The sequence below is a fragment of the Nylanderia fulva genome, unplaced genomic scaffold (assembly GCF_048542155.1).
Source record: "Nylanderia fulva isolate GAGA-0341 unplaced genomic scaffold, ASM4854215v1 Scaffold463, whole genome shotgun sequence".
Lineage (NCBI taxonomy): Eukaryota > Metazoa > Arthropoda > Insecta > Hymenoptera > Formicidae > Nylanderia > Nylanderia fulva.
Genome location: NW_028190547.1, coordinates 58,076 through 77,692, shown reverse-complemented (window position 1 = coordinate 77,692; position 19,617 = coordinate 58,076). Strand labels below are relative to the sequence as shown.

At 47.7% G+C, this 19,617-nt stretch overlaps 1 protein-coding gene across 1 annotated transcript; it reads right to left on the bottom strand.

Moving 5' to 3' along the window:
* Nucleotides 1-306: 306 nt before the first annotated feature.
* Nucleotides 307-18,531, bottom strand: LOC146721511 (uncharacterized). Its single transcript, XM_085486664.1, has 7 exons — nucleotides 18,468-18,531; nucleotides 18,236-18,361; nucleotides 18,025-18,087; nucleotides 17,720-17,961; nucleotides 608-767; nucleotides 404-504; nucleotides 307-327 (listed from the first exon to the last, which is right to left on the bottom strand). Exons 1-7 carry the CDS (start codon nucleotides 18,529-18,531, stop codon nucleotides 307-309), a joined length of 777 nt encoding a protein of 258 aa, XP_085342790.1.
* Between the last annotated feature and the right edge of the window lie 1,086 nt (nucleotides 18,532-19,617).

Below are 19,617 nucleotides of genomic sequence, written 5' to 3'. Positions count from 1 at the left end.
TATTGTGATGTCACTGTGACATTTTTTGCTATGAGGGATATAATTAACTTATAAGATACATAATAACACAAATCGCTAACACAACTAATATGGTCAGTGCTGTTAATGTGGGCAATAAGAAGTTTTAGTAATATATATAAGTTATCATCTAATTGCATTCATTTATCGCTAAATAATTTTAATACAAGCCAACATTTTAATATAAAAATATTAATTTCTCTTTGATTTTAACGTAAAAATAAAAAATTCATGAATACACTAAATACACAAGTAACTATTATTGTGATACTTAAAAAATGATAAAACTTATTGACGTTGTTGCTTTGCCTGTAAAAAATAAAAGTAATAATAAATATGTTGTTATATCGAAAACTAAAATATACAAGTAAAACGTAAAACATACTAGTTCTCTGTCGTAGCGCGTTTTTGAGTGCCTTAACCAAGCTGACACATAGTTCTGAAATTGTTTATCTGTCAAAAATGGAAAGTGTTTTCTAGTCGATCCTACAAATGTAACAAAAAAAAAGTTAATATAGTACCGGTACAATTATTATGCTATTAAAAGCATTAATTTTTTATAATTATATATTTTTACATTTCTATATACGTTTTAAAATGTCCATAATTATTAGTGTGTTCACTTCGAAGTTGCCTTTGCGACCCATCCAAGAACATTTTGTACCCAATTTATTAGTAAATATTTTTTCTAGTCCAGCTTTTATTTGATCGTGGGGAGAAGTGCCTCCTAATAAATAGACAAATGTTTCCTACGAAAAAAATGTAAATACATATATATATATATATATACAATTGTTCGAGCCTTTTCTGGTAAATATTGAGCATCCTTTTTGTCTATTTTAATTTCAATTAAAGTCAGTTAGTCAGAAGGAAAAAGGGTTTGTTTTAACGACTCCGTCGATCTCTGTCGAATCAATAATATATCTCCCGATTGGAGCTCATGGAATGCTCCGATTTGCGAATAACAACAAACGAGTTTTTACGCGCACCGCGATGGGTCGAGGACGCTTTCACACTCTAGGTGGATCGAGTAGCTTGGGGTAGGGGAGAGTCCTCGCATTCCATCGCGCGGCTTTGCGTTGAGTCTAACGATAATTCCGCGATGAAACGGAACTGCTACCCGGCGACAATCTATCGCGTTAATTTATGTTCAACCAACAATAAAATAATAATACGGTGAAATCAAGTGAGTGATATTGTAACCTGTTCGATTCCCTTCAAGTAACATTTCCTTCACGGAGGTCGGATTCCAACCGGCGATTTCTCGACCGGCGATTCCCCAACCATATAATTGGTCCTTCGAGCCGGATTCAACGGTCGTTACGAATTCACAGTGAGTTTTAACGGATTCAATGGTGCTCGGTAAGTAACATATTTTACCGAAGTTATTACAGTGCCACCGCTCCGATCACCGCGGGTGCCGCGCAAACACGCGCCGTTGCTCCACGCCCCGCGTGTCTAGCAAGTTCGGTGCCGTCGCTCCGCACCACGCGTGTGCCACACTTACAGTGCCGTCGCTCCGATCACCGCGGGTGCCGCGCAAACACGCGCCGTCGCTCCATGCCCCGCGTGTCTCGCAAGTTTGGTGCCGTCGCTTCGCTCCACGCGTGTGCCACACTTACAGTGCCGTCGCTCCGATCTTCGCGGGTGCCGCGCATACACGCGCCTTCGCACCACGCCCCGCGTGTCTCGCAAGTTCGGTGCCGTCGCTCCGCACCACGCGTGTGCCACACTTACAGTGCCGTCGCTCCGATCACCGCGGGTGCCCCGCAAACACGCGCCGTCGCTCCACGCCCCGCGTGTCTCGCAAGTTCGGTGCAGTCGCTCTGCTGTACGCGTGTGCCGCTACGCGCAGGGCATCGAAGCTCTTCACGCGTACTGTGCATACCAACGTCGTCGATTCGCTCGCCGAGTGAGCATCGCACTTTCCGCCTGCAATTAATTGGCTGATCCGCTCTCTGAAATGGAAGCCGCAATTAAAAAACAACGGGCGACCGCGGGCTACATTGAGCGCTTCTGGGACAACTTGATCAAAGCCGGAAGGGACAAAATGACTCGTGCGTACATGACTGCTCGCCTTGAGCTCCTGGAGTCTTATTGGGCAAAATTCTTTGATGCACATGATTCCCTGGTAATATGCGACAAAATAGATCAAACGGATTATATGAAGGAGGACGTCTATGGACTAATTGAAGAGCACTATCTTTCAACGAAGTCCCGCATCATAGCTCACCTTCAGACTACTAAGTCTATGGAGACGACGTCGACAAATGCGGATGCCGGTTCCGTCCTTCGCCAGATCCAGTTACCGAAAATCAATTTGCCTACGTTCGACGGAGACCCACTGGCCTGGGAGGGGTTTCGGGATCTCTTCAAGTCTCTAGTGCATGAAGTGGACGGCCTCGCACCAATTCAGAAGTTGCAATATCTTAAGGCTAGTCTTGCCGGAGAGGCCGCCGCAGTAGTTTCAAGCATTGAAATGTCAGCTGAAGGCTATGCCCTGGCGTGGGACGAACTGGTCTCGCGTTTTGATAATCGAAGAGTGCTCTTAACGACTCACATGCGAGAACTCCTGCTTAGCGCGCCAATTGTCAAACAGTCCTCCCAAGAGATCAATAGATTGATCAGTACGGCGAACCAGTCATCACGCTCTTTCCGGGCCCTGGGAAGACCGGTGGAACATTGGGATGACTGGTTTGTTCACATTATAGTTGACAAATTAGATTCATCAACGCGCCTCCTGTGGGAGTCGTCACAGGAGTCGAGTTCGAACTTTCCATCCTTCACCGAGCTGAAAACCTTTCTCCTTACCCGAGCTCGCGCCCTGGAAGCGGCTCACCCGCGTTCAACAGCGATAACAAGCGAAACAAAGGGAGGCAAACGCAACGGACGAAAAACCGATGTATCGTCACATTCCTCCAGCACTAGAGAGGGATCTCAGTGTCCACTCTGCAAGGCACGCCATCCGCTCCGATCGTGTGACAAGTTTAAAACCTTCTCCGTAGAACAACGTCGAGACCAAGCGAGAAGGAGTAAAGCCTGCTTTAACTGCCTAGGCCACAACCACGCAGCAGCGGCCTGTCCGTCTATCAACCGATGCCGGCACTGCCGGGAGAAGCATCACTCACTCCTGCACATCGGGGTAATACAGTCAGCCGCTCCAACGATACCTCAAGACTCAAATGCGGCCATCACCTCATTAGAAAAGTCCGTACATCAAGCTGATGCAACGGCAGTAGCCGCCTTGGCAAGCACTACGAATAACACGGTTCTTCTTGCGACCGCCATGATAAAACTGATCTCGCATTCGGGTCGTACGGTTAAGGTGCGAGCATTGTTAGATTCCGGGTCTGAAGCCTCGTTTGTATCAGAACGCGTCGCCCAACAGCTCCAACTACGCCGCCGGAGAGTGAACGTGACGGTCTCCGGCCTGCAGGGGGTAACAACAGGGAGAGTGACTCATGCAGTATCTCTCATGATCGGAAGCGAACTGTCCTCGACCCTACGGATCGCTATACCTACTGCTTTAGTCATGTCCAAACTTACTCCATTTACTCCTGGCAAACAGGTTCACAAAGGGCACTGGCCTCACCTACGTGGCATCCAGCTGGCAGACCCAAACTACGACAAACCAGCCTCGGTAGACGCGGTGCTCGGAGCCGACGTTTACGGAATGCTAATCGAGAGTGGAGTTAAACACGGACAACCCGGAGAGCCGTATGCTCACTCTACCGTCTTTGGCTGGGTATTGATGAGCGCAATTGGACATACGAACTATCCGCCCGGAATTGACATCGCAAGTCACCATGTAACCATTGAACAGGATCTGCGACAACAACTACAGCGGTTTTGGGAGCTAGAAGAGGTGTCTGGGGAGTGCCCACTCACCCCGGACGAAGCTTATTGTGAGAGGCTGTTCGCAACGACCCACACTCGTGACTCAGATGGACGTTATGTCGTTCGCCTACCCCGTAAGCAAGAGCCCTCGTTAGAGCTCGGAGATTCAAGGTGCGGGGCACTGCGTTTACTCTTGGCAGCCGAGAGTCGACTACGGAGAAACCCTTCACTCTACCAGTCATACGTCGAGTTCTTGAACGATTATTCTGAACTCGGTCACATGGAACCGGTGCCAGAAGCAGAAATTAAGGGCAACGGTTCATACTACCTGCCACATCATGCAGTGGTTAAGACAGCTGATCCAAGCGGAAAAATCCGGGTAGTTTTTAACGCTTCCTTTCGAACGAGCACAGGAGCATCTCTGAATGATCTCCTGCTGCCCGGCCCAAAACTTCAAGCAGAACTTTGGTTAATACTAACTAGTGTGACGTGGTCTTTTTGAGCCCGTCACAAGGGCGGACGCGCCCGGCCGGGAAGCGTCTGAGAGCGCTATATTATTTTGTGTCTCGTGCGGGTGAGCAGCGACCTTTTCGCTAGCTCGCCCGCACTCTGTATCGGGATCGAGGTGGTAGGCCAGGAGAACGGCCATTGTTTTAGGGAGAAGAGGACCCGGACAGGCGACGGAGGAACGACCTCGAAAGGGGAGGAGCAGAGACTGAGCGACCGGCCCGGTGAGTATTACGAACGATAACCTATACACGGTACCGAGAAAATAAGGAAGCGATACTGCAGAGAAACTCGTTACAGCTTCGATGGGACGAACAGGAGCAGTCCAGATCAGGGAGTAAAAGGCGCCTACATCCCTCGACAAGGATGATGCCCTGAGGGGCCCGCCACCACGCCTCGAGAGAAACACGGAGATCTAACGGGATTGATCACCCCGGAACGACTTCCCTCAGCCAAGAAAGGTCGTTTGGAACATCAGCATACGGCCATACGAGGTGTGGACGGGACCGCCGAAAATGGACCTGCTACATCATCGCTCCCGAGGGCTGGAATTTGAATTTGGCGGCGGAAGTCCGCGACCAGCCGCGAGACACCGGAATCGATACGAGGATCGATTCCGGGTCCGGCGCGGGGCGCAACGCTGCCGCGAAACCTGGCAACCGGGCCGGGGTGGCGCGCATTGTCTTCCCCCTCCCCACCAGCGTACCTGCCGAGGTCCCGCCGGCCCGAAAGGAAATCACTGTTCGGCAAGCCGGTGTCCTGCGAGCACACCCAGGGACAACGACCCACGACAGCCCACTGCGACGGCGAAATATTGTAAGGCCACCTCCTCGATCGTCCGGTAAGCGCGGATTCGGCAGAGATCCGTGAGTCAATAGAGAAAATTAACGATACCGAGCAACTATGCTGTAAATCTTTTAGTACCGAGAATTAGTGGAGAGACTCACGGGACTCACGTCGATTTCCGCGTCATTAAGTTATTGCGTAAATCTTTGCCTTCTTCGCCTCTCCGAGGGGCACCGAAACGAGTCGACAGTCATATCGTAGTATATTATATTTGTAGCATTGTATCGAGTCATTAATTAACGAAATTTGAGAATAAGTTACGCTGGATTGGTATATGATCCATTCGATTCCGAGCCGGTTACAAAGGGAGGAGAGTAACGATAACTAAAGATTTCGATAACACCCAGCGATCTCCCAACGGCTCGATAATGAAATTATAGCTACTTTGATTCACACCATTTATATACTATTAACTGAAAATATATTCTTATTTTATCCTATTTCTGAGTACAATCAATATCGAGATTTCCTCTCTCTCTCCGGGACTGCGATTCCGAATCTCCTTACGGAAAGAACCACGACACTCTACCCCCTTGTTGATACCGAGCTACCGAGGCCGAGCCGTCGTGTCCGCTGATTATTAGTTGAGCTATTGTTGAGTGGTGCGGCCTGACCGCACCTGGCGCCCAAAAAGATACGATACCGAGCAATCAGTGATACCGAGCAAGTATCGAGAGAACGGAGAGCGGCACGACGAGGTTGCGCAGCGGTCTCTCTCGCCCTCTCTCTCTTAGTTTGACGAGAGAGGACGGAGAGGCGGTCGCAAATTTGGCGCCCAACGTGGGGCCCTCTCGAAAGAGAGGATAATTAATAAAGGAGGATACGTGTCGTTTCGGGTAACGGAGAGACAGTAGGGTGAGAGAAATACTTCTCTTTTGTTTTTCTTTCCTTTTTCTTTGTCTATCGGGCGCTGACTTGAGTCTCGCCCGAGCCGGGGATCTCCGTCGGAGATTCTCCGAGTATTATTTGACTTAATACAGTCGATGACTTTTGTTTATTGCATGCATTTGTATTACTTTGTCCCCAATTATTATTGTTCCCGCGTTATTAAGATTGTTCCCATTGTGCTTGTCTCGATATCTCGAGACTTCCCGTCACAACGGGGGGGACTCGAATTTGAGGTGCCATCGCGTTAAGTGCACGAGTACGAAGGAGCGCTACGCGTATGACAGAGAGCGACCACCGACACGTTTCTTTGTCGCGCGCGGCATCGTAAACCCGACCGCGTAGTATAGTATTACAAAGGTAGCGCGCTCATACGCCTTTTACGACTTTCTTTGATATATCGAGTGAATTATAGGCACCTGATTGATACCGAGTTTTTCGTCGGATACAAAGTCGGCGAATATTCTTGTCCCAATATAGGGAATAATATTGAAGAGCGACGAATTTTTTTTTTCTTCTTCTTTCTTCCTTTCGATCTCTTCGCGGAAATATTTACCACTCGTCGAGTCGAATCTAAAAGCGGGTAAACACGTATTGTTCTTGAAGGATTATCGCGTCCTCAGATATTATGGTCAAGATACCGAGAGCTAAGAACGAATATTGGTGAATAGATGTTTACGCGAATTCCCGAAATTCCTTAGCGAGACTCGACTCAGAAACGGACGTCCGTGTATACAAAGGAACATTTTTTTTTCTCCCACTTCCTCGCATACGCTGCCTTTCGCGAACTTGTTAGTTTCTTTCTGTTTATTGAATTAGGAATAAGAATAGAATTTTTTTTTCCTCTTCTTCTTCTCTCTTCTTCTCGCCCCTTCTTTATCTCCTCAAGAGATATTCGCGCCGAGTATTCACGCCTGTGAGTGACTTTCCTATTAACTAGGAATTTATAGAACATCGTTCGCAACATATTTTCGGGTTCTAGGAGGGGGAGTATCGTGACCAAGCGGCGTAATCAAGGATTGACGGTGTCTAATTTAGGCAACGCTCACAAAGATACCGAGAAAGAGTTAGTTGGCGAGACAGTTGAGGGAGGGAGCGTACGTTTAGTCAATCCGGTCACGGTCCGTGTACTATCTATCTTCCCCTTCGAGATCTCATTTCCCTCACACCGTCACTAACCATAAAACGAAATGTCGACAAAAGAACAATTTCGGTGGATTCGAAAGTTATCAAAGGAGGAAGTGAGGTGTGCCCTCGCGGAGAGAAAGCTGTCCGTCAAAGGGATCCTCCCCACCCTTAGGGCTCGATTATTGAGATACGAGGCCGCGCAATTAATAGGGCGAGAGCATATGCCGACCCCTGAAATATCGGAAGCGTCAGACGAGGAGTCGGATACCGAGGAAGGTGCTGTCGGGGGCGAAGCCCTAGCGTGGTCCTCGAAACCGCGAATCAGGATACATCCCCCAGAGCCAACAGAGACGCACCCGGAGCCGCGGAGAAATCCCGAGCCGTATCGCCCTCGCGTATAAACCGAATTTCGCCGTGGACGCGTATAACGTAATGCGAAAGTGGAATTTAAATTTTTCCGGGGCACGCGACGGGGAGGCGGAGGCCTTCCTCATTCGTATAGAGCAGGGTCGGCAATTAATTCCCTTAGATGACGACGAAATATTTAAATGTCTGCCGTTCTTTTTATCGGGCACCGCGGCCCATTGGTTTCGTCTGAATCAACATCTTTGGCGTACCTGGGGGCAATTCGAGGCCGCGTGGCGTGCGCGATTTGGATGCCCGAACTTCCAATTCACCTTGCGGGACGAGATAATGCGACGCAAGCAGGGGGAAGACGAACCCGTCGCCGATTATATAACCTGCATGCAGGCCTTGTTCGAACGATTGGACCCCCCATGGCAGCTAAACGAACAGCTAAATTACGCGCATAGAAACATGATACCGAGGTTGCGTATAGCTGTGAGGCGTAACGAAATTTATGATTTTCGGTCATTAGAAACCCTCGCGTCGCAGATCGAGGAATGTTACGATCTAGATAGACAGCCGACAACAACGCGGTCTATTTTTCCGGAACTCGCGTATAAGGGAGCATCGCGATCACCTAGACACCCGAAAACGGTCGCCGCGGCCGCAGTCCCCGCGACCGCGCCCAAGAAAAGGGGGAAAGCTACCGAGACGAAGAGGCCTCCGGTAGCCGCCGTGAATAACGCGGGTACGGACACGACACCCTCCTCATCCACCGCGAGTAGCCGATTAGCCGACATGAAATGTTGGAATTGTGGACAAAAGGGACACCGATCGCGAGAATGTACGCAGACGCGAAGTCTGCATTGTTATCGGTGCGGAAAGAAACAGCACACGACGCGAACGTGTCCAAATTGCGCGGGAAACGAGGGAGAGAGTCGGTAGATCGGGTCCTATCGGCTCAAAAGGAACGGACTCGAGAAATTACAGGCACCGGGGGTATAGAATCATACGTGACCTTAGACGATACCGAATTTCCCCCGTTGCAATATTTCGAAGTATACATAAAAGGACGACCGTTAAGAGCTCTTGTCGACTCAGGCTCGAGTAGAACGCTGATAGGGACGGAGGGAATTAAGCTCGTGCGATCTCTCAGATTACCAATATCGCGATACCGAGGCGGAAAAATCCGGACGGCGAATGGCCAAGTGGCGAAAATAGATGAGGTTAGCGAGGTACCACTCAAGTTAGGCGGCATAGAACACACCCTTTTCGTAGGATTATTACCCAATTTGGCAGTTTCGTGCATCCTAGGGATGGATTTTTTGTGCAAGTTTGGAATAGGGTTAGATCTAGCCAAATCCGAGTGGTTCTTCTCGCGAAGTCCCTCACATAGGTACCGTTTTAACGCTGCCGAGCCGTCCGAACACGCCTGTAGCGGGCTACCCGAGCTTGACTCTTCCCAGCGCGCACAGATAGAGAGCGTAGTGAAAGAAGCGGGGATAGTTCCAAACGATAACCCGGGGGTAACCACCCTGACAGAACACCGTATTGACGTCGGGGCACAGAAACCGATCAAACAACGGTGTTACGTTGTATCCCCGAAAATACAAGACGCCGTGCGCGAGGAAGTTGATAGAATGCTAAAAAGCGGAATAATCGAGCCCTCTTTCAGTGAATGGTCCAATCCAATAGTGATGGTGAGGAAACCTTCCGGAAAGTATAGGTTCTGTTTAGATTTCCGGAAGGTTAATGAGATCTCGAAGAAGGACGCGTATCCCCTCCCGAACATGAACGCTATCCTCGACAAGTTAAGAGCCGCGAAATACATCTCCACTTTGGACCTCAGTCAGGCGTATTTTCAAATACCCCTGGCTAAGGAAAGCCGGGAAATAACAGCCTTCAGCGTAGCCGGCAAGGGACTTTTTCATTTTACGCGGATGCCGTACGGGCTCACGGGAGCCCCGGCCACATTTCAACGGCTACTAGATAAATTAATAGGACCGGAAATGGAGCCTTTCGCATTCGCCTATTTAGACGACATTATTATCGCGACGCCGACATTCGAGGAACATTTGGCGTGGCTTAGGAGGGTCATGGTTAGAATATCGTCCGCCGGGTTAACAATAAACCCGGAAAAATGCGAATTTTGTCAATCACAAGTAAAGTATCTCGGATTTATCGTGCAGAATGAAGGGCTTACAGTCGACCCGGATAAGACTCAACCAGTGATAGAGTTTCCGATACCGAGAAATATTAAACAGCTACGACGGTTTTTAGGCATGGCCTCGTGGTATAGACGATTCATACCGCGCTTAGCTACCGTTACCGAGCCCCTCACTAGATTGCTAAAGAAGAACAAGCGATGGGAGTGGGGGGAAGAGCAATCGCGCGCGGTACAAATCGTAAAAGAGCATTTAACCACGGCACCAGTATTAGCATGCCCGGATTTCGAGAGACCCTTCGTACTCCAAACCGACGCGAGTTCGGTAGGTTTGGGCTCCGTGCTGACGCAAAATTTTGAGGAGGGGGAGAGAGTGATCGCGTTCGCGAGTCGCGCTCTGACGGACCCCGAGAAAAAATACACCGTTACCGAGCAGGAGTGTCTGGCCGTGGTGTGGTCCATTAAGAAATTTCGTCCCTATCTGGAGGGTTACAAATTCACCGTAATAACAGATCATAGTAGTTTGAGGTGGCTCCATAACTTGCGGAATCCCACGGGCAGATTAGCCAGGTGGGCCCTCGAGTTATTGGAATACGACTACGAAATTATTCATAGAAAGGGGGCCTTACACCACGTACCAGACGCTTTATCGAGAAGCTACGAGGGGGAAGTCGAGAGCGACGAAACGGTAGTTGCGGCCGCGGGCGCGATAGGAGAAGATCCCGATCCCGAGAGCACGGATAAATGGTATAAACATCGATTCAAACAGGTCGCGAGCGATCCGGATCGCTACAATCAATGGCGAATAATAGACGCCCAATTGTATTTTCTAAGATCTAAGCCGGTCGTTTCGGACATAGTAGAAGACCTGAACCGATGGAAATTAGTGCTACCGAGTGAGTCACGAAGGGAGGCGTTACGCGAAGCCCACGACGCTCCTCAATCCGGACACTTAGGTATCGAGAAGACATATCAGCGTCTCGCGGTCTCATACTACTGGCCGCGAATGTTCCGAGATGTAGTAGGTTATGTTAAGAAATGCGGCCCGTGCCAACTGACAAAAGTCGAGCAGGCCTGTCCTGCGGGACTCATGGGTAGGCGAATAGCGGAAGCTCCATGGACGGTGGTTGCCGCCGATATTATGGGACCCTTACCGCGTAGTAGGACCGGTTTCAAATACCTACTAGTGATTCAGGACTTATTCACAAAGTGGATAGAGTGTAAGACTCTCCGATCCGCGACAGGTCCAAAGATTAGGGAATCGTTAGTAGACCTAGTTATTTCGCGTTGGGGCACGCCCAAATGTTTACTGACGGACAACGGTACCGAGTTCGTGAATAGGGAGATAGAGGAATTCGCCCGCGAAAACGGGATACGGCACGATACCACCCCTCCATACCACCCGCAGGCGAACCCCGTAGAAAGGGTGAATAGGGTTTTAAAAACAATGATAGTCGCTTACATAGATAGGGATCATAGGGATTGGGACCGGAATATTGCGGACTTCCGGTTTGCATATAATACCGCGGAGCATTCCTCCCTGGGAACTTCGCCGGCATTCCTGAATCTGGGCCGAGAGTTGATACCGAGAGGGAGGCTGCAAAACCGAGGTAACGAGATGGCTCAGGTCGACGCAGCCGATCCCGCGGTTTGGTCAGATAGAATGGAGCGGCTGAAGTTGATTCGGGAATGGGTTGGCGAACGTTTAGAGGAGGCCCAGGAAAAACAGGCGACGTACTATAATCTGAGGCGTCGAACTCGCAGTTTTCGTACGGGTGCACTAGTCTTGCGAAGGCGGCACGTCCTTTCGTCGGCCGCCGATAACTTCGCGGCAAAGTTGGCACCCAAATTCGAAGGTCCCCTCCGAATCGGGAGGAAATTGTCCTCCGTAATTTACGAGCTGACTCGTCTAGATGGGTCAACCGCCGGTAAAAGCCACATACAATATTTAAAACCCTACTATTCCCCCGACCCTGACTAGGATACCGAGAGAAACACAGGAAAATCCTCCCGAGTAGAGGAGATGAATCCGGCAGAGGAGGGCGGATTTTTGTTACGGGTGCGGACAAAGGGGAACCACGGTAAGGACCTGCCCACGCTGCGGGCCCCCATACGAGAGAGACAACCCCTCGCAAGACGAGAGGGGGCCACGCCGGGGACCACCGCCGGAGCGTAGCGGAAGACACAGGGGACCCCGTACCACCCCGTACCCCTAGCCCCTCCGAATGACGGGTTTTGTTTTGTTTTTTTTGTGGGGGGCTGGCAGCCCCTATTAATCTTTTTTTTTGTTATTATTATTTATTTTTTTTAATGATTTCGCCCCTAGGGAGCCCCTCACCTTTTTCTCTTTGTTCTCGGTGACCCCCCCGACTTCCTCCCCGATGTTTTTTTTTTGGTCCTTTTATTATTGCTTGGCCCATACGGCCCGAAAGGAAGGAGATGGGAGACCAGATACCGAGGAGGGGCCAAGAACACCCCGTAGGGCGTATACTAATTGTACCTGAGAAGGTCAATAAACGGACTTTCGTAGTAAGACATGTGAGACCCCGTTAATTACACCCTATTGTCTGTCCCATCCCGGAGCGACGCCTTCGGAGTGGTGGTCTCGGGAGGTGAGACTCCCTTAAGATATCGCGGGAAGTAAAACCTAATCATGACTGTCGGCAGAATTCGGGACCTCGTGGGTGGAGGGCATGGCGAGAGAAAAGTTTGAGTGAGGCAGTGATCGAGTGGGTGGTCATCGATGTGGGTCGATGTCCAAGACCTTCTCGGTCCTCCCCAGGAAGGGGGGAGTTGTGACGTGGTCTTTTTGAGCCCGTCACAAGGGCGGACGCGCCCGGCCGGGAAGCGTCTGAGAGCGCTATATTATTTTGTGTCTCGTGCGGGTGAGCAGCGACCTTTTCGCTAGCTCGCCCGCACTCTGTATCGGGATCGAGGTGGTAGGCCAGGAGAACGGCCATTGTTTTAGGGAGAAGAGGACCCGGACAGGCGACGGAGGAACGACCTCGAAAGGGGAGGAGCAGAGACTGAGCGACCGGCCCGGTGAGTATTACGAACGATAACCTATACACGGTACCGAGAAAATAAGGAAGCGATACTGCAGAGAAACTCGTTACAGCTTCGATGGGACGAACAGGAGCAGTCCAGATCAGGGAGTAAAAGGCGCCTACATCCCTCGACAAGGATGATGCCCTGAGGGGCCCGCCACCACGCCTCGAGAGAAACACGGAGATCTAACGGGATTGATCACCCCGGAACGACTTCCCTCAGCCAAGAAAGGTCGTTTGGAACATCAGCATACGGCCATACGAGGTGTGGACGGGACCGCCGAAAATGGACCTGCTACATCATCGCTCCCGAGGGCTGGAATTTGAATTTGGCGGCGGAAGTCCGCGACCAGCCGCGAGACACCGGAATCGATACGAGGATCGATTCCGGGTCCGGCGCGGGGCGCAACGCTGCCGCGAAACCTGGCAACCGGGCCGGGGTGGCGCGCATTGTCTTCCCCCTCCCCACCAGCGTACCTGCCGAGGTCCCGCCGGCCCGAAAGGAAATCACTGTTCGGCAAGCCGGTGTCCTGCGAGCACACCCAGGGACAACGACCCACGACAGCCCACTGCGACGGCGAAATATTGTAAGGCCACCTCCTCGATCGTCCGGTAAGCGCGGATTCGGCAGAGATCCGTGAGTCAATAGAGAAAATTAACGATACCGAGCAACTATGCTGTAAATCTTTTAGTACCGAGAATTAGTGGAGAGACTCACGGGACTCACGTCGATTTCCGCGTCATTAAGTTATTGCGTAAATCTTTGCCTTCTTCGCCTCTCCGAGGGGCACCGAAACGAGTCGACAGTCATATCGTAGTATATTATATTTGTAGCATTGTATCGAGTCATTAATTAACGAAATTTGAGAATAAGTTACGCTGGATTGGTATATGATCCATTCGATTCCGAGCCGGTTACAAAGGGAGGAGAGTAACGATAACTAAAGATTTCGATAACACCCAGCGATCTCCCAACGGCTCGATAATGAAATTATAGCTACTTTGATTCACACCATTTATATACTATTAACTGAAAATATATTCTTATTTTATCCTATTTCTGAGTACAATCAATATCGAGATTTCCTCTCTCTCTCCGGGACTGCGATTCCGAATCTCCTTACGGAAAGAACCACGACACTCTACCCCTTGTTGATACCGAGCTACCGAGGCCGAGCCGTCGTGTCCGCTGATTATTAGTTGAGCTATTGTTGAGTGGTGCGGCCTGACCGCACCTGGCGCCCAAAAAGATACTATACCGAGCAATCAGTGATACCGAGCAAGTATCGAGAGAACGGAGAGCGGCACGACGAGGTTGCGCAGCGGTCTCTCTCGCCCTCTCTCTCTTAGTTTGACGAGAGAGGACGGAGAGGCGGTCGCACTAGATGGCGGTTCTTTCAAGTTGCCTTCACCACGGACATTGTCAAAATGTTTAGACAAGTTCGGATTAATCGAGAGGATGCCGATCTTCAGAGGATAGTATGGCGGGCGGACGCCGAGTCAGAGGTTCGAGACTTTAGACTCGTCACCGTCACCTACGGTACGACACCGGCTCCGTATTTGGCAATCAGAACCTTGCTCCAATTGGCTGAAGATGAAGAGTCCCGGTTCCCTCAAGGAGCATCAGCAATCCGCAACCACACTTACGTAGATGACATACTAGCTGGCGCCAACACTCTTGCAGACGCCCTGGAACTCAAACTTCAACTGGAAGGCCTACTCCAAGCAGGAGGGCTCCATCTAAGTAAATGGGCTGCTACTCAAGCAACGCTCTGTCCTGAGGGGGATCAGGGGCAACGATTTATTGCAACTAACGACAATGTGGGTGCCCTAGGCATCCTTTGGACTCCTACCAAGGACACACTTGGCCTAAAGGCGGTCCCGTCATTTGATGTGACGACACAACCAACAAAACGCTCCATACTTTCCTTCGTGGCTAAGCTATTTGATCCCGCAGGCTGGGCGGCTCCTGTAATAGTAGTAGCCAAAATATTAATACAAGATCTTTGGATGGCGGGTTTAAACTGGGACCAAGAATTGCCCCCGGAGTTACAGACTTGTTGGTTGAAATACATTACCCGCTTACCTGAACTGAATCTATTACAGATACCTCGGTGGACCGGTATTCGCACGCCAATGGAACTTCATGCCTTCTCGGACGCCTCTGAAAGAGCCTATGCCGCTGCGATTTACCTGCGAGGGCTCGGGCCGCACGGGGACATTGAAGTGTCTCTCCTGCTTGCTAAGACCAAGATCACTCCGATTAAACCAGTCTCCATACCTAGACTTGAGTTGTGCGGTGCTCTACTAGCCGCCCGGCTATTGTGTCGGCTCACTAAACATCTGAAATTGGAGAGCTGCCCTCTATACGCATGGACTGACGCAAGGGTGGTACTTGCATGGCTACGAGCACATCCCTCACGTTGGACACCTTTCGTAGCCAACCGGGTGGCTGCCATACAAGAATTAATGCCGGGGAATCATTGGCACTATGTTGCTACGTCAGAAAACCCTGCAGATCTAGCTACACGGGGCATCTCGCCATCGGAGCTGAGAGACCGACGCCTTTGGTGGTCGGGACCCCCATGGTTGGGATCCCCGTCAAGTGACTGGCCAAGTGAAAGTGATGCTCGACAGGAAGTAACCGAGGAGCGGCGCACACACGCTACCACTCTTACTACTGATAAAATCGACAATGATGTCCTTACACGATTCTCATCATTTTCTAAATTAATTAGAGTTTCAGCATACTGCCTCAGGCTGCTACGAGACGTTGAACGACCCCACGCCGTTCATCTCACTGCAGATGAACTGGCACGCTATCGATTGCGCTGGTGTCGCATCGCTCAGCACCAGGACTTTGCGGAGGAGATCAAGGTCCTCTCCCGCGGCTCCCAGCTGGCCCGTCGATCCCCACTACTGTCGCTACGGCCCTTCCAAGGACAGGATGGGCTGATCAGAGTAGGCGGCAGACTTGCTCACGCACCGTTGGCCTTTGCCGAAAAACACCCGATTGTTCTCGCCAAAGAGAACCATCTTTCGTTACTCCTCGTGCGCGATGCACACGAAAGAACCCTCCACGGCGGTCCGCAGCTCACGAGGAGCGTGCTCTCTCGCCGTTACTGGATTTTGCAAGCCAACTCGCTAATTAGATCCGTTGTAAAACAATGTGTAAAATGTGCTCGTTTCAGGGGAACCACTTCTCAACAACAGATGGGCCATCTACCAGCGGATCGAGTCAGACCGGCCCGACCGTTCTGGACCACTGGCGTGGATTACGCTGGACCCATCAAGCTTCGAATTTCCAAGGGCCGCGGATGCAAAGGCTACAAAGGATATATCTGCCTATTCATTTGCATGGTCACCAGAGCCGTGCATTTGGAAGCCGTATCGGATCTCACCTCTAGCTCATTCCTGGCCGCTTTTAGGCGTTTTGTGGCAAGGAGAGGCCGTTGTGCGTACCTGACTAGCGACAACGGTACCAATTTCCGAGGGGCCGAACGAGAGTTGCGGGACCTATTCAGCGCCGCTGCCGATTTTTACAAGGATTGTAAAGCCCAGCTGGCTCAAGACAGCACGGAATGGGCTTTTATCCCTCCCTCTGCCCCGCACTTCGGCGGACTCTGGGAGGCAGGCGTCAAGGCCACTAAGTACCATCTCCGACGCGTCTTAGGAGATCAAATACTTACCTACGAAGAATTGACCACATTACTTTGTCAAATCGAGGCGTGCCTCAATTCAAGACCGCTCTATCCGTTAAGCAATGATCCAAACGATTATACTGCGATCACCCCTGGGCACTTCCTTATAGGAGAGAGCCCAGTCAATGTACCGGAACCGCCCACCCTGACGGATACCCATGGGAGGGCTAACTCTAGGTCTATTTTGATTACTAATCTACGTGATCATTTTTGGAACAGGTGGTCGCGAGAATACCTTCACCATCTACAACAATTGGGTAAATGGCGGCAACGCTCGGAAAATCTACAGCCAGGCGCCCTGGTTCTCATCAAGGACGACCTCTTGCCACCAGCCAAATGGTCCTTGGGACGGATCAGCGAGGTTCACCCCGGGGACGACGGAATTGTACGCGTGGTCACGGTGGAGACGTCAACTTCAGCTCTCCGCCGCCCTATCACCAAGATCTGCCCACTTCCCATCAAACCTGCAGACCTGACCGCGAACAACTCAGGAGAGCAACCTAATTAAGATATCTAAAACCCAGACATCTCACGGCGGGCGGCGGGTCTCGGACCAGCGCCTCCTTGTTTCGTCTTAAAGACGAGGCGGGCGGGATGTTGGAACGACTCCGTCGATCTCTGTCGAATCAATAATATATCTCCCGATTGGAGCTCATGGAATGCTCCGATTTGCGAATAACAACAAACGAGTTTTTACGCGCACCGCGATGGGTCGAGGACGCTTTCACACTCTAGGTGGATCGAGTAGCTTGGGGTAGGGGAGAGTCCTCGCATTCCATCGCGCGGCTTTGCGTTGAGTCTAACGATAATTCCGCGATGAAACGGAACTGCTACCCGGCGACAATCTATCGCGTTAATTTATGTTCAACCAACAATAAAATAATAATACGGTGAAATCAAGTGAGTGATATTGTAACCTGTTCGATTCCCTTCAAGTAACATTTCCTTCACGGAGGTCGGATTCCAACCGGCGATTTCTCGACCGGCGATTCCCCAACCAGGTTAAATATATATTTTTTAAAAATAGATATCAGTAGTTTTGGCATATTCAACAATGGTACAATGAAATTATAATGAATGTTATAAAATAATCCTAGTTTAATCAAGCTTGAATTGAACAATCAAAATTGCTTTTGAAAGCAATTTCTTTCTAACCATTTACATTATTTTACCAGCTCGAACCTTGAATTTTGTCTCAAATATTCAAAAAACAAGAAATAAGAAATGTAGACTATTTTTACCATTTGTTTTTGTCCTTCCTCATTAGTTTTTAATGCGATGTCGAAATCAAGTAATTTTGTAAATTTATTGAAAGGTTTGTTCGGAATAAGAGAAAAAGTACTACTACAGCTTGAACCAGATGCTGAGAGCAGTGGAAGCGAATTATTTGTACGCTCTAATTGCTTTAAAAATGCATTTTGTTGTTCCAATAATTTTTTAATCGCAATCGTGTTTTGCAGGATTGAAACAATATTCTGACTATCTGAAACATAAATTTACAAATTATATTACTATAAACAAAAGAACAATAAATATGAATGATTACCTGCTGGAAAATTTTCAAAAATGATATCGGTTGGTATCATATTATTTACTGGATTAACAGCATCTTTTAATGGAAATTTTTAGTATCATTATTGTATTTATTTAATATTAAATTAATAAATTAATAGACACTATATATATATTAAGCGGATTACTTAAAATCGACTTGTATTGTTTAATACCTTATTGTACCAAAAATTATTTGTTTATACCTTCATCAGAAGTTACATGGTCTTCAGAGGCAATATTATTCTTTTTATTTTGACTCACGTTTATTGCTGTTTCATCCATATTTTTGATATCCTTGTCCAAGTTTTGGTTATCATCATTAATCAAATCTAAATGTATAAAAAATTACACTATTAAGCATTACTTTATTTGCAAATTAAAAAAATAATGTTAAAGATTTATAAAAATAATATATATATTTATTTATTGTTATACCATTTGTCAACTGTTCATTTTCTAAATGCAAATCCATGACAGTCATTAACGGAGATGGTGTCATTCGCGGATTTGAATCGTCATCATTTAAGTTGTTTGCTGTAACTGGTTGGAATGTTTTCTTTTTTCTTTTCCCTCGGCCTAATTGCGAACATGATGTATCTGATGTATCGGTTCGAATTTTTTTATGTACAACATCTATAGCTTCCTTATATGAATCTGTAATTACAAATTATTTTATTAATTGTCTATATATATACATACATTTGTATTACATGATTTATATAAGTCTTTTCCATAACCGTATTCATAAATATTGGGAAGTTATGATTTGATATATTAAATACAAAAAAGTCATTTTTTTAATATAAAACATGTTTAATTAAGATATTATCTTATTATATACTATCAATATTTTTATGACAATACTTACTACTTTGAAATATTAGTTGCACTATGTATTTTTGCCAATTGTCTTTTGGGGGTTCTTTCCGTAATATATATTTCCTAACATTTTTTTCCGGCCATTTACACATTATTTGATCATTTGTAAATGTCATCCATGAGGTTGGTACAACTTCTACAGCGTTTGATTGGCCTTCTATATTGATAAATTCAATCAAGTCTGCAAAGCATATAAACCATTTAATTTTCAATTAATAAACATTATTATAATGTTATAATATGATCCCACAAAAAAAGACATCACAGATGTAAAAAAAAAGCGCTAAGTTATATCTTTCGTCAGCAAAAATAGTTCTTTATAATAATAAAAAATATAATCTTCTCAAAAATTATGTTTATAGCCAAAATAATTCTTTGCAAAAATTAATCATTATCAAAAATATTTTCTCAAAAATTATATTTATAAATTATATTTTATTTTTGTTAATAATACTAGAAAAAAATTAAAATATTAGCATCAAAAAGTAGTGAAATCAAAAAATTGCGCTAAATAATTATATTGATAATACGAGAAAAAAGGTTAAAATATTAGCATCAAAAAGTAGTCAAATCAAAAAGTTGCACTAAGTAAGTGACAACATAATATATAATATTTAGATAAATTTCTTATAATGATACAAATGTATAATTATTGCTTTATTTTAAAACGTTTATAATAACAAAATAAATTTAGTAAAATATATAT

Excerpts from the sequence above, each read along its gene's own strand:
- LOC146721511 (XM_085486664.1), bottom strand. The coding sequence starts at position 18,531 with ATGACACCATCTCCGTTAATGACTGTCATGGATTTGCATTTAGAAAAT. Across the intron at positions 18,088-18,235 it reads CCATGTAACTTCTGATGAAG|ATGCTGTTAATCCAGTAAAT; the intron begins GTATAAACAAAT and ends TTCCATTAAAAG. Across the intron at positions 505-607 it reads AATTATGGACATTTTAAAAC|GATCGACTAGAAAACACTTT; the intron begins GTATATAGAAAT and ends TTACATTTGTAG.